General features: G+C 30.0%; 1 protein-coding gene across 3 annotated transcripts; it reads right to left on the reverse strand.

Annotated features, from left to right (window-relative positions):
• Nucleotides 1-251: 251 nt before the first annotated feature.
• Nucleotides 252-11,127, reverse strand: LOC105132490 (transcription factor Pur-alpha 1-like). Of its 3 annotated transcripts, none has more exons than XM_011036029.1 (5): nt 10,831-11,127; nt 10,697-10,744; nt 921-1,061; nt 600-827; nt 252-509 (listed from the first exon to the last, which is right to left on the reverse strand). In XM_011036029.1, exons 1-5 carry the CDS (start codon nt 11,095-11,097, stop codon nt 288-290), a joined length of 906 nt encoding a protein of 301 aa, XP_011034331.1. In that variant the 5' UTR covers nt 11,098-11,127; the 3' UTR covers nt 252-287. The 3 variants fall into 3 exon arrangements, with proteins under 3 accessions (XP_011034331.1, XP_011034332.1, XP_011034329.1); XM_011036030.1 differs by having other exon boundaries at nt 252-440; nt 621-830; XM_011036027.1 differs by having other exon boundaries at nt 600-830.
• Nucleotides 11,128-11,572: the final 445 nt, after the last annotated feature.

Raw genomic sequence — 11,572 nt, forward strand, 5'->3', positions numbered from 1 at the left:
TATATATATTTTTTTAAGATTGTAGTCAATATTGGTGATGAATTATGTAGCAAACTTCCCTATCTCCCTTTTTTCTCTTCTTTAACTTTTTTTCTTCTCTTTCTTTAACCTTTTCTAGCTTTTTGACATGCATTTAGTAAACTAGAGGGTTAATCTAATTTAAGACATCATAAGTTATGGTTTACAATAATAATAGTTTTATTTTTTAATGTAAAACAATATGTTTAATTCAAACCTACATATGTATTATTATACATGACTTGCTTAAACAAAGTAAAGTCATCATACTAACTCTCATAAGGTAGAACCGTATATGATTCATCCTCAGCATTCAACACTTGATTTTTGCTTACTTGGGGAGGATTATACTTTTTGAAATTTCTGCCAATCAAATGACCTTCTCTTGAATATGAATCGTTGGTTATATCGAGGAAATGACCCGTCATTTCATTGAACTGCTTCAGTTGAGATAGGGGGATTATTACAGAAGATCGACATGTACCTCTTTCCTGCAATATTGAACCTTAAACTACTATAAACACACCTCTTTTATAAAAATATAGAAAATAAAAGATTATAAACAGTCGTAAGTAATGAACCTCAGATATCTTCAAGAAATGACCCTTCTCATTGTTTCCAAGATCAAAGCAAAATTGCTTCTGGCCTACTCTCATTATTTTTGAATCACAATATCTACTACTTTCATAACGAGCAAACTCTTTATTTGATTGTGATGTTGAAGAGCTTTGAGCATTGTGGCTCATTATAAATTTAGTTTTGGCATTTTCAAGCTCCACAGACTGTTCTGACAGAATATAAATTTGTTGCTGCTATAAAATAGAAAAAGCCTTTACTTATTACCCTCGAAAGAAACCAACTTTGAACACAAATATGAAACATGAAAAATTAAATGCCAGAACCTGATATGGAGGGAAAAGAACTCTTGCAGTTGTATCAATCTCTTGTAGTGTCCTCATAAACAATTGTAAACCATTGTTCTTGTTCTTTCTGCAAGGAATGACAATGCTCTTGCGGTCTGTACTTGTTAATGCTTCTGAAACCTGCATGCATGGTGCTATTTATATTGGAAAGTTTGTTAAAAAATAGTTAATGGGCACATTTGATATCAAATGAGAACTTTTTAACCTTCTCACTCTCAACAATGTACTGTATGTTGCTGACATTAGAAAGAACTTAGTACCTAACTCATTATTATGAAAAAATGATTTTAAGATGGTTTTTTAAATTAAAAAAGGTATTTTTATGATGATCTATTTAAAGTGAATGTAATGACCATTTTAATCAATGATAAAAATAATAATAAATTTAGAAAAAGAAAAAAAATGACGAGTCTGACACTGTTAACCATTGTTTAGGGGCATAAATAAAGCTTTTAGAATGTTTAAACAATACATGAATAAAACAAAAAAAAAAACTTAACTAAAGATAAAAAGATATTATTTGGTGATAAAGGTAAAGAATATGAAGTATTATTTGGTGAATTCTGCTTCTAAAATGATATTCTTCACCAAACCAATATTTTTTATTCACCATAATAAAATGACATTGTAAAATGTAAGAACTAAATATTAAAAGAAATTATGAGTGTCATATTGATAAGTTCAGGAACACCATAGAACTTATGGGGGGAGGCAATTATAACTTTCAATTACATACTTAACAAAGTACACCATAAAAAAATTATAAAAGACTTCATATGAATTTTAGCAAGGTAAAAGATCTTCCTACAAATAGCTAAAAGTGTGGGTTGTCTTACAAATATAGCAATACCTTATCCTAAAAAGTTTAAGATTGGACCTCAAATTGTAAATTATGTAAATATCAGATATAAATACAATAGTAGTGTATATCAATTCTTTGTACACAAGTTAAATGTTGAAGATATTCATCATAATATTATTATGGAATTAAGAATTGCTATATTCTTGGAAGATGTGTTTCCATGAAATGAAACACAAGAAAGTTATTCACATAAAAGAACGATTAAGGCTAGCTCAATTGATCACCATCAATTAGAAGATGATGAAGTTAAGCTTAAAAGAAATAAAAAAGGGGTTGTTGTCAATGAATAAGAAAAAAAAAAGTTTGTAAGCTTGTCAAACAATGACATGAAAATTTTGACAAGGTTATATGGTCAAATGAGTTCAAAATCAACGAAATTGATAAATGTGTTTATGAGAAAAAAACATTTAAGGTTATGTCATTACACATCTATATGTGAACGATATGTTAATTTTAAGTACCTATGATCATATGATTAAGTTATACAAAAAATAAAAAAGTTTAGGACATTTGATAGATTGGTATTATTTCAATCTTGTTATGTTGAGAAAATTCTCAACAAATTTTCTAAAGATAACAATCGCATAGTCAAAATACCAATTAATATAAGTGTATATTTGTCAAAGTATATAAATAAATGAATAAACTAATTGAAATATTCTCAATTAATTATAAGCCTAATGTACATTATGAACTACACAAGGCCAAATATTGCTTACCAAGTTAGCAAACTAAGTAGATTTATAAGTAATCCAAGTATTGATAATTGGATAGCAATATAAAGGATCCTGAAATATCTAAGATACACTTTAGACTATAGGTTATACTATATTGGTTACCCTATAATATTTAAAGTGTATAGTGATAATTGAATATCTGACACTAAAGATTCAAAATTCACTAGTGAATATATCTTCACACTTGGTGAACTGGCTGTGTCGTGAAAATTCTCTAAACAAATGTGTATCACAAGATCCACGATGAAATAAGAGTTTATTGCTCTTGATAAAGTTATAGAGCAGACCAAATGAATTTAAATCTCATAGAGGATATTTCATGTTAGCCAAAATTATTGCCAGTTATTTGTGTCCATTGTGATAGGTAGTCAAGAATTCAAAGGGCACAAAATAGTATGTATAATGATAAGTCTAGACCGATACATTATATATATGATATTGTTAAACACTTTCTCTCAAATGAGTATTTCCATTGACTATGTAAATTCAAAGAAAAATATTACGGATCCACTAACCAAATGTTTGTTAAGATTTTTTGTGTATAATTCATCAATAGGAATATATTTAAAGCCATTGAAAAGAAAAAAGTGTAATGATAGTAATTGTAGCTAATTGATTGAAGATCCTAAGATTTAGGTTTAAATGGGAAAATAGTCATAACATTCTTGGTAGCATTAGAAAATTATCATTTCCTACTTATTTATCTGATTAAGTAAGTTTTAGTTATAGCATGATAGAAGGTAAGCCGACTCATAATGATTTTCATATATTGGTACATTAAATGGAGTATAGTATAATACTCTTTGTCGTAACCCAATTTTGACAACATAAATTCATAAAAATGAAATGAATGAAAAAAAATATAAGTTTTAGGCCGAGACAACACAAATTGAAAGTATTGAGAATTTAATCAGAATGGATTCTAAGTTTGGGAGCTAATTGTGATAGAAAAGGATAAATTTGAGGACTTAATTGAACTTAGAATTAGTTTAATTAATGAGATTAGGAGCTTAATTAAATAAATATTAAAAATTCAGGGTTGTTTTAGGTCAACATAACAAGAAATTAAAGCCCAAGGATCGTTGTGTAAAAGGTGCCGCAATACAGGGGTTTAATTACAATTTGGTCTAGGGGTTCAATTGAAAAATGTCAAAACATCAAGGGCCAAATTCAAAAACAGCTACCCTAACTCTAAAACAAGGTCGTTTCACGCCCATCCATCGTCTTCTTCCTCTAGAGACAGAGGAAGCTACCGGTAAAGAAAAAACAAAATGCTGCCCCCAACACAAGCCATGTTTAGCATACCAAAGTCCCCAATCCAAGCATACTTTCTCCCGAACACGTTATTAGAATCCAGGCTAAAGTCTACCACCAACAGTCCAGGCATAGCAGGACTATTGGCATATGAGTCCGAGCAGAAAACTGACTCCCCAAGCCATGCTTATCAAGAGGAGAGATGTAGGTTGAGTTAAGATGGAAAATCCCTATGATACCAAGAAAATCAACGATCAAAAAAAGGAGAGAGGATTGAAAAAAAAAGGAGCAGAGATGGGTAGAAACAAAAAAAAAAAAGAGAAAAAAGACAAAGAGACTTAGAGATAACAGGGGAGGGATGAACAAAGAAAAAGAAACACCATAATAAATAGAGAGACAGAACCCATCAAGACAACAAAAGACAAAAAGAAGAGAAAAATATAAAAAGGCTAGTTATTCAGTCCTCCATCGTCTTCGTCTTTGTCTTAACTCAGGTAAGTCTTCTTCTTCTTGCCCTGTTTTTGCATTTTTAAGTTGGAAAAAAATAGTGTGAAGGTAATTATAATTTCTTTTACACTATGTAGTGCACAGTTGAACTAATTCACGCATGCTTGCTGTTTGTGCGGGTTACTGATTTGAACCAGTAACAGGATTTGATAATTACTTAAAAGTGTATTTTTATCAAGATTTTATATTATCAATTTGCACTTAAAGTATTAATAACTCTTTAACTAAAACATGTTTTATAGTAACATATCTAATAATATAAGATACCTTTAATTTTTGGTAAATATTCATTTTAAATGTCGGCCTATCACATAAATGAAAGGATTGATTGACGAGTTTAAGAACTGAAATTAAAAGGACAAAGAGATGGCCAAACTTAGAAAAGAGATGTTGGTGCAGTCCAAACCTAAACGCTGTTCAGTAATTGTGTCATATCTGGAGTTGTAGATCTTGGATTTAGGTCTACTTTATAAGCCTACAACTTTTATGGGAGCTTAAGATTTAAAAAGGCTATTTTCAAGTCCAAATTATAGTAACAATGAAGAAGTCTGAATCTGTCCTACAGCCTAAACATTGTTTAACGTTTGGCCCACATCTGGAGTTCTAGAAGTCCAAATAACCTCTTTTTTTTCTTCCTAGAAAGAAGAGATAATTTTCGAGAATTTTCATGTTTTTAAGTGGTTCCAATTCTAACGTTATCAGTGACGATTTGGGCAAACAAGAGAAGATAAAAATTGTCACCAAGTTAAGAGTTGACTACCCACTCATCAATTAGTCATCAAATTAATGGTTTCCAATTTTAACCTATAAAAGGAGGCATTTGCCATGTATTTAGGCATCTTGGTTATCAGATAAAGATTATGCTCTTGCTTTCTCTATTTGTGTTCTTTGTATTGCTTATATTTTACTTTCATTAATATTAAGTTTATGCCTTTCATTTCCTTTACTTAGTTAACTTTTATCTTATTTATGTTCTTATTTTATTTATTTATTTTTCTTGTCTAGCTAAGTTTATTATGTCAAGGTGAAAAGGTTACACTAATGGTGTAAGAATAAGTATAATGTAAACTTAATATGGACTTTAATGTTTGATACTAACATGTTTTGTATTTGTTATCTTTTTTACTCTTTAATAATTTGCTTGTTAAATGACTAATCTAGATTTATGTTGTATAACACTTGGTACAACAAATGCTTGGTACTTTTATAACCTAACCGTATAGTATAACCTACATTTGTGCTATGAAAGGAACTTGATTTGTTGTTAACATAAGTTATAATCATGAATGCTTGACGAGATTTACAAGTATTAGCATTAATCGAATAAGATAACTAATGTAATCATGTTAACAATATATAATCCGATTGGAACCTCCTTTGTGTGTGGTTTCCAATTCAATAATAAGAGTTTATACTATACTTGTTTGATATACCATTAGTGGAACCTCTAACCTTGACATTTGTTATTATTATTGCTTCTTTCATCTTCTTCTTCTTCTTTACTACTACTACTACTACTACTACTACTATACTACTACTACTATTATTGTTATTATTGTTGTTGTTATTGTATTCTTATTATCTATAATTTATAGAATTAACCTCCCTGTGATTTGACCTCGGTCTTGCCAGGTTATTTATTACTTCGACACTCCTGCACTTAGGAGAAGACATCAATCATTTGGTCGTGTGATTAGGCTGGCTGGGTTGTACGGTTGGGCTAGATCCAGCCCAATAAAAAAAGAATGGGTCGGGTCTGGACCTCAGGCCCAGTCGGTCCAAATTATTGTTTGCTAAGAGTGTGTTTGATAAAACATATACTTATGCTTGTTGTTTGCTAAGGATGTGTTTGACAAAACATATACTTATGCCTTTTCCATATACTTTATTGTCCTTCTATTTTGATATTTGGCCAAACAAAACACTTTTCAAATAAGAAAATTCCTGAAATATTTGGGACCATGATGGATTTATTTGTGGCCTCCTTGCACTTTCTTTTATTTTTTTCTTTGTATTTTGTTTTTTTTTCTTGCTATATGCTCAATCTGTAGACCATTATTGTTAAAGGCAAAAAAATTTATGCAACGTTTCTTTTATATCTGTCTAAGAAGGGTAAATAATAATAAAGGATAAACAAAAAGAAAATGACACAGAAAAATGCTTTTTTAAATTCAATTTTTTGTAAAATTATTCATTGACACTAGAGTCAGAAATATTGTATTTTTTTGGGCTTGTGCAATATTTACCATTGCCAGAGTTGAAAATATGCGTAGCAATTATTCATTGATACTAAAATCAGAAACATGATAGGAAGAATAGAAAAGAAAAAGAAGAACAAATTCTTAGCAATTCTCTAAAGCACTTATTAGTCTAAGAGTTGTTTAGAGCAAAAAATAAATACAACAATGAAACAAAAAAAATCTCTAGCTAGAGAACTATATGAATAATATTATCTTGGTTTTCACACAAATTAAATAGTTGAAGATATTACGTTCATTATTTAGCGACTAAGAGCTTGTTTGTAAGTGTGATAGATGTTGTTTTCCAAAGTGATTTTTGCTTCAGAATATATCAAAATAATAAGTTTTCATAATTATTTTTCTATTTTTGACATTTACACATTAAAATGATAACAAAAATTTAACTTAAAGCTTTTTGAAAAGAATTTTTTTTTGAAAATTTGGAAAAGTGTGGTTCACGTGCACTCCTAAATGACGTTTAAATTTGATAGTATTTCACTAGAAAACATTTAAAGTTAAAAGCTACATATCTCAATATAGTGATTTACCAAATTAATATCTCTTAATAAATTCTCGAGTCATTTTCAAACTGGATAGATAATCTTCATTCATGTGGGGAATTGTTAGAGAATTTATTAAAACATGGTTAATGAACACATTTAAGGCCAAATTAAAAGTAGCCACTCATTTTTTTAGGTTAAAATTTTATTAGAATTTAATTTATAATATACATTCTTTAATATGAAACATCAACATATTTTAAATAAATTATAGGTGAATGAGATATTGATGTCAAATAACTTTTATTTGACATGTTTTGATAAAACTCGAAACTCTTTAAAAAAAACTTTATCCCACATAAGAAAGAAAGAAAACTTTTTTTGTGTTTATATAATGAGTGGTTGAAGAGTTAAAATTAGACCCAAAGGTCAACAAAACTTGTATAGGGGGGTATAAGAAAAAATAAATTTTGGGTTTAAACTCACACACGCACTTGCATCAGCCCCGTTCGTGCTTGGGCATTAGGCTGAATTTGGGTTTATTGTAAAATGATATTTTAAGTCATAAAAGATTTTTTTTTGGCCAACTGAAATTTGAATTTGGGCTTGGTCCATGAAAAACTATTTTTTTCAACCCATTTTTTGTCTAGTTTAGCTCATGAATGTTAAAAAAACTCTTCCAAAAGCTTCTGTTGTAATTTTGAACTATTTTCTCAACTAAAAAAATACAAATTCATGGCCACTATGTTTAGATTTAATTTTTTTTATTTATGGTGGCTAATAAAAGGTTGATAATGTGAGAATTAATTATAATTATTATTAGAATTAATTATTCAACTTTTTAGCTTTAAAAATCTACTATAAAAATAATAAAGTGAAGAAAGAGTGTCTAACAATGTTTTTCAAAGTTTTATACTCTTCTACACCTCATATTTTTGTGTTTTTTTCTCTTTTATGCTTTGATTTTCCTCCCAAATATAGAGCTTAAGTTCATCTTACTAAGAAATATTTGAGTTACATAATATTTGGTTCAAAAACCTTGTTTAGAAGTGTATCTAAATCGAGATGGTGTTGTTGGAATCTTGTGAGACATATTGTAAACATTCTAGTTACACAAGTGAAGAACAATAAAACTTCAAGGACAAAGGACTCATCTTTGACAGCAACAAAAGCTTTATAATTATTATTCTTTATTTTGATTTAAATATAATTATTTTTATTATTAGTATGCAAGCTAGGACTTTGATTTTATATCAATTGCAAGTTCGATTAGATGCTTAATATACATGCTATTATGAGTTTTATTTTTGAATGTTTATAGATTTAAAATTATATGCACTCTGAGTTTTCCTTGAATATGTTTTCTTTTTCTTTTTCTTTTTGATATTTTGAATGCTCTTATTATGATAAACTAAATATGATTACTCACTAGTCTAATACATGTATCAATTTAGCAAACAAATCTTTGCCAAACACAATAATGAGAAATGGACCAAATCATTGTTTCAATCTAAAGATAGAAAAAATAGAAAACAAATAAAAAAAAAGAGAGAAAGATAAAACATAATTTTTTCACTTTTAAGACTGATGAGAAAACACAAAACTCAAGAGTTGAATGCATAATAAGATTATAACACTATCAAAGAATCATAACTTAAGCTATTAGGTGATGTTTCAAGACATGATTTTATATTATTTTCTAACAAACTCCCTCAAGTGAAAGCTAGGGTTTGAAAGTTGCGTAAACTTATATTATCTTGTGCTTAATTTTTATTAAAAAGCTATTTGGGTTTGAAAGTTGCGTAAACTCATATTATCTTGTGCTTAATTTTTATTAAATAAATAAAAATAATGAGATTTGAATTCGTGATCACTTGGTCATCAAGGCTTTGATACCATATCAAATAATCATCTTAATTCAATAGCTTAAGTTGTTAAATAAAGTCTAATATATAATTTATATTACTCTCTAACTTGTTCAACTCTAGACCACTGAAAAACGAAGACAATGAGATCTTACCCACCACCATATCCATTTTAAACGAAGATACCTTCTCCCATGGATTAAAAATATTTTATTTCAATATTTTTATCATCTATTTTCACCAATGGAAATGGAATGTGAAGTAAAATGATGTAGATGGTCAAAGCCTGAATAAGAAATCGAAGAATTCTTCCTCAATTTCTTTTCCTTAGAGCTACCTACAATTTATTTCTTGATGACAAACGGCAGAGAATATGCACATATGCTCATAAGTCAAAAATATTCTCAGAAAGACTTGAGATCTCTTTCGTTATTGTGAGGGAAACAAATGGAGCTATAGGTTACAGACATAATGGATATCAAGTCTGAGCTTCTTGAGGAAGAATGATGGAATGCAGTGGTTAGAATTAGCTTGTATAGCTTGAAGTCAAACCACCTTGATTTACAAAGCAAATAAGTAGTAAATTTGAGTGCATTGTTATCTACTTATAAAAAAAGGAAGGTCTGGACTTAGGAGGTACTCTAGATTCAAGACAGTAAAACTGAAACAGAATGAGAACGCAAGTGCTTATCGTATACAACGTAAAAGTAAAAAAGAAAAGAAAATGAGAAGCAGCAACTTGAAGCTTGGACGCATGTTATGAATTGGAAGCAATGGGGAAAAAGATTCAGAGCATATCTAGAGAATGTATATGATTCAAATTCATGGAATAAATTAACATATCAATAAGCCAAATGAGATCCACATAAAGAACTGTGATAGACACTTCCCAAGTTGTCAGTCTTCCATAAAAGGTTCTTAGCATTCAAGTTGTTCAGTAATTCAACATCTGACATTCTGAGATTTGGCAATAACTTGCACCTTTCAGGACGAACAACATTAAGATTTTGTACTATATGCTTATGCAGTTGCTATCTCTTCTGTTGCATTAGAAGAATTTTACCAGGAGGTGCCTTAGATTTCGGTTATTGGCAACAACGATATCCACCAACCACAACAGGTGTAGACCTACTACTTGTTACGGGAGAGTCCCTGCTCGAGTATGAATCGTTTCAGGTATGATTGGAGGCAACGGCAGCTTAACTCAGGAGGGGTTGCTAGAAACACTAAGTAATCTATTTTGTCGAGGATAGCATATTGCAGATTTAAAATTTGAAAGTTTTGGAGGAAGAAGACACATATGCAGCTCGTTCTCTCTTTGAATTATGAGTGATTATGATAAGTTTCATATTCTAATTATAGCATCAAGGTGGTAGTGTCACTTATTTTATCCACCTTTTTTTTCTTCAGATGGAGACCATTGACTAGAGTCTAACCAAGAACTAAAAGGCAAAAACAAATTCCTTCTATCAATGAAAGGGGACAAAACAAAAACAAAAAGACATAAATTAAGAGGTTTTCATGGGTTATTGCAAACGTTATAAAAGGGGACAAAACAAAGCATCAGAGGATTTTGACTCCTTTTCACTGTAAGCAATTGTTGCGAAAGAGGAGATGATTGTTTTTTTTCTAATATTTACTGAAAAGATGCTATAGCTTTTATGCATTTTCACGTCTATGCTCACCTAAAACTCAAGAAAGACCCCACGATTATAAAGTAGGTGATCAACACAAGAAGATCATACTTCTTACATTTCTGTAACTACCTTAATTAGAGATGGTAGCTTTACCTTTAAAAAAGGACCACGATGATCCTGTCCAGCACTGAAGCAAAACACCTGCAGAAAGAAAATAATGTTATTCAAATTAAAAGAACATGATCGTATTGGGGACTGGGGGTAAGAAATGTTTAGGAGGGAAACACCTTGCCGTTGATCTTCAATTCTTTATCTCTGTTAGAACCCTCCTCTTGGTGCTCAAAAGAAGTGGAGCTAAAGCAATCAAATGCCTTTAAGAAGCATGAAATGCCACTTGAAAGAAGCAAAATTGAGAAACCATCCATTTGTGATATTTGGAGGTACTGTCTTTCAGAATTCTCTTTCAGATCAAAACAGAAGGAGCTGTGATCTATCTCTATTTTTTTCCGGACAAGCAAAACATCTGTGTCTAAACTGTTCTTCTCCATTTCCATTTTCCAAAACAACTTAACAAAGAAGGTGTGGACCGGGAGTACAAGGAGAGGGTATAAGAATCTCACTACCTTTGTCTCCACGTTGTCTCGTGGGTGCACCAATCAAGTACATGGCTTATTTCTATTTTGCCTATTTTTGCAAACCCGTATTTATTTTTGGAAGCTTTTTTAAGTTTCTCGTCAAATTATTAAATGATCATAACTTTTTTCTGTTTTGGAGATGTTCACATAAAGCATTAATCTCACTTTTTTATGTTCCTGATATGATGAATAATAGAGTTTCTTCTCTCTCTTTTCTTTTTACATTTTTTATTTACCAATCTTTCTGTGTATTGTTACTATTAGAGTTTTTTTCAACAATTTCAGAAATTGGTAAAATTTCTTATTAAATTAGCACGGTTAAAAAAATAATTCTTAACTAGGCATATGATTTTTTTTTTCACGCTCCTATCATTGTTATGAAATTTGGCTCGAT

The sequence above is a fragment of the Populus euphratica genome, unplaced genomic scaffold (assembly GCF_000495115.2).
Source record: "Populus euphratica unplaced genomic scaffold, PopEup_1.0 scaffold27.1, whole genome shotgun sequence".
NCBI classification, from domain to species: domain Eukaryota; kingdom Viridiplantae; phylum Streptophyta; class Magnoliopsida; order Malpighiales; family Salicaceae; genus Populus; species Populus euphratica.

Coding starts and splice junctions, on each gene's coding strand:
- LOC105132490 (XM_011036027.1), bottom strand. CDS start 11,097: ATGGAAATGGAGAAGAACAGTTTAGACACAGATGTTTTGCTTGTCCGG. Junction 10,745..10,830: donor AATTGAAGATCAACGGCAAG/GTGTTTCCCTCC, acceptor TTCTTTCTGCAG/GTGTTTTGCTTCAGTGCTGG. Junction 1,062..10,696: donor ATCGTGGTCCTTTTTTAAAG/GTAAAGCTACCA, acceptor CCATGCATGCAG/GTTTCAGAAGCATTAACAAG.